Genomic DNA, 2,743 nt, shown 5'->3' on the forward strand with positions numbered 1-2,743 from the left:
TTTTGATTCCGACTGATTTCTACTGGTAGCAAAGTGCAGGTTACTACGCTGCAGATTTTTATAGAGCTCCCATTGGTTTCTACACTGCAAAAGACATTCTTAATTACACATATTTTGGAAATTGCTACCATTATTTACTTAAGCTAAACACAACTTAATGTGCAAAGAAGAGCATTCAATATTCACAGCATAATAGTGCGAAGAACCTAGAAATCCATCACCAAATTTTACCATAAAAGGCATTTCATCGGATATCTGGTGTACCTAGCAGAGAGGAAGAGACCAAGCCATTCTTGTGTCATGGTATTAGCTCAAAGAGAGGGAAGTACTCATTTATGATGCTAGTTAATCCATGAGGACTGCCTTTATCTCGAAAAAAACAGGGAGAGGGAAGTTAGCTGAGTTTACACTGATAAACATTGGCATCATGTTGACACACAAAATAATAATAACACATTAACATGCAGAATTGCAGATAAGTCTGATACTGATTCTTGTCTGGAGAGGACAGAAGTGCATCTGCCAACAATAGTGCCCAGAGGACTATGGAGCATGAACATCAGCAGATAGCAGCTACGTCATTGGAGTCCAGTAACATACTCTGAGAGAATGTTTAAGCACACATAAAGTTCGGAAAATCATAGTGTGATTTCAAGAAGAACTATGTGCATAAAACCAGTCTTTTATGTCCTAACATGAAGCTAGACAGCAGGGTAGCTGCATCCGCCAATTGCAGATCAAAATGCATCAAAAATAAATTATATAGAAGGGATAAACTGGAGTTGCGATGAATTATGTGGCACTACATGATCCAACAAAATTCTAAGCAGAAAGCGTAAAATATTGAAGGGAATTCTTCAAAAAGGCAAAAAAAAACAAGGAACTTATACCTTTTTCTCCAAATCAAGTGCTTCAGAAGCAAGACAGGCCAAAACAGAATCCACGGACATAATTGTGTCACAATGATCTTTGCAACTAAATGGCAATCCTCTTGATTGGAAGTTGATGGTGCCTATCAACAAAGATGATTCAGACTTTAGGTGAATTTACATATATGACTTCCGAGGACAAAGTGTGCAGATAAATGAACTTAATGCATTAGAAGCTATAAATGTATAAATTTCCATTAAAATCGTATAAGGTGGGTTGATGGTTCCTTAGCGTGCAGTCAGCACTACTCTACAAAACAAAGAGATCAGTATGCTTGTCACATTTTGACAAATAACAGATTAGCAGTGAATTTCCTGCTTCCTAACCAACCAACCTTCATTTATCTGAAATTCTGAACTGATAATCGTGGAGCACAACAAAACAAACCAAATCAAGGCAAACCGCATTGCCACTGCCACATTTTGGAATCGCTAGATGAACAGGTGAAAGTACAGAAACCTGTTGTCTTCAGGAGTAAGGGTCTTCACATATAGAGAAAAGCTGTGCATTGAGGAGCTGTGTTCTTGGATTAGAGCTAACGAACCTTTTTTGTCTGCCCTCCTGATTGTTGGACCAACGCTTCTCCTGCTGCTGTTGTTGGTGAGTGGTGACAAGAGGCGTCAGTTCCCTCCATGCTTTGTGACTGCACACATCATTTTGACACAAGCATCGGATATAAAAAAAAACACTAATTCGTGCACAAAATCACCAGAGCAATCAGAATCAACAGCTGGTGGTAATCGATGTAGTGATTATCAAGGAATTTGGGAGGGAGGGAGGAAGGTATTTGTACCTGCATCACTGAAAGGAGATCCATGGGTGTTGAGCGAGGCGGAGGAGGAGCGTGGTAAACGGAAGAGGCCAATCCGGAGTCATGGTTGCACAGTCGCGAAGGAATCCGGCGAGCCGAGATCGACGATGATATGGGTGAGGCAGTGGGTCTGGCGGAAGGGCAGACCAACCCGGCGCCGTCGGAGGCCGAGGTCGAGTTCGGTTCCGGCAGCGGAGAAGGGGCCGAAGTCGGCTCCGGCGGTGGCTCCGGCGGCTGATCCGAGTGGGAGAAGCACGATACGGAGGCGGCTCCGGCGAGGACGCGGCGTAGCGCCGGCAGCGGGGCGGAGGAGAAGCCCGTGAGGAGGACAACCGCGGCGGTGGGGAAGAAGAAGGACGGCCGCGGGCTGAGGTCGATGTCGGTTCCGGCGGCGGAGAAGGGGCCGAAGTCGGCTCCGGCGGCTGATCCGAGTGGGAGAAGCACGATCTGGCCGCGTCTCCGGTGAGGACGCAGCGTAGCGCCGGCAGCGGGGCGTGGCGGTGGGGAAGAAGGAGGACGGCCGCGGCGGCTCCGGCTAGGACGCGGCATAGCGGCGGCAGTGGGGAGCAGGAGGATCGAGCGAGGAGGACGGCCGCGGCGGGTCCGGCAAGGACGCGGAGGAGCGGCGGCAGTGGGGTGTCGCTCCTGCGAGGACGCGGGGGGTAGTGAGCGAGGAAGAGAGGCGCGCGGTCTCCGCGGCCGCGGGTGGAGAAGGAGCGATGTCTTCGCGCGTGGAATCCTCGGCTGTGAAATCGTGCGGTGGAGAAAACTTGTGCACGGATAGACGGTCCAGATTAGTCCGGATGATTTGGCCTGTATTATTGGAGGGGAAGTAACTCCTACTTTTATATTAGCTAAATATTTCAAGTGTCATATGCTACTTAAATTGTACTTTCAATAGCACAGCTAAGAATAGCAAGTGTGTTATCCCAACATCTATTGTGATATCAATTGCATTGCACTTCCAATTAAACATGGGTTTTCAAAATGTTTCATGCTAAA

General features: G+C 47.4%; 1 protein-coding gene across 2 annotated transcripts; it reads right to left on the reverse strand.

Moving 5' to 3' along the window:
- On the reverse strand, window positions 1-2,422 carry LOC127754025 (uncharacterized). Of its 2 annotated transcripts, XR_008012743.1 has the most exons (5): window positions 1,724-2,422; window positions 1,475-1,573; window positions 891-1,012; window positions 265-601; window positions 1-79 (listed from the first exon to the last, which is right to left on the reverse strand). XR_008012743.1 is itself a non-coding variant. In XM_052279477.1 (4 exons), the coding sequence occupies exons 1-4, from the start codon at window positions 2,288-2,290 to the stop codon at window positions 574-576; spliced, it is 816 nt and encodes a 271-aa protein (XP_052135437.1). In that variant the 5' UTR covers window positions 2,291-2,422; the 3' UTR covers window positions 1-573. The 2 variants fall into 2 exon arrangements, 1 of the variants encoding a protein (XP_052135437.1); XM_052279477.1 differs by having other exon boundaries at window positions 1-601.
- Between the last annotated feature and the right edge of the window lie 321 nt (window positions 2,423-2,743).

The sequence above is a fragment of the Oryza glaberrima genome, chromosome 11 (assembly GCF_000147395.1).
Source record: "Oryza glaberrima chromosome 11, OglaRS2, whole genome shotgun sequence".
Taxonomy (NCBI): Eukaryota; Viridiplantae; Streptophyta; class Magnoliopsida; order Poales; family Poaceae; genus Oryza; species Oryza glaberrima.

Excerpts from the sequence above, each read along its gene's own strand:
- LOC127754025 (XM_052279477.1), bottom strand. The coding sequence starts at position 2,290 with ATGCCGCGTCCTAGCCGGAGCCGCCGCGGCCGTCCTCCTTCTTCCCCA. Across the intron at positions 1,574-1,723 it reads ATCTCCTTTCAGTGATGCAG|TCACAAAGCATGGAGGGAAC; the intron begins GTACAAATACCT and ends TGATGTGTGCAG. Across the intron at positions 602-890 it reads CACTTGATTTGGAGAAAAAG|AGTATGTTACTGGACTCCAA; the intron begins GTATAAGTTCCT and ends ACATTCTCTCAG.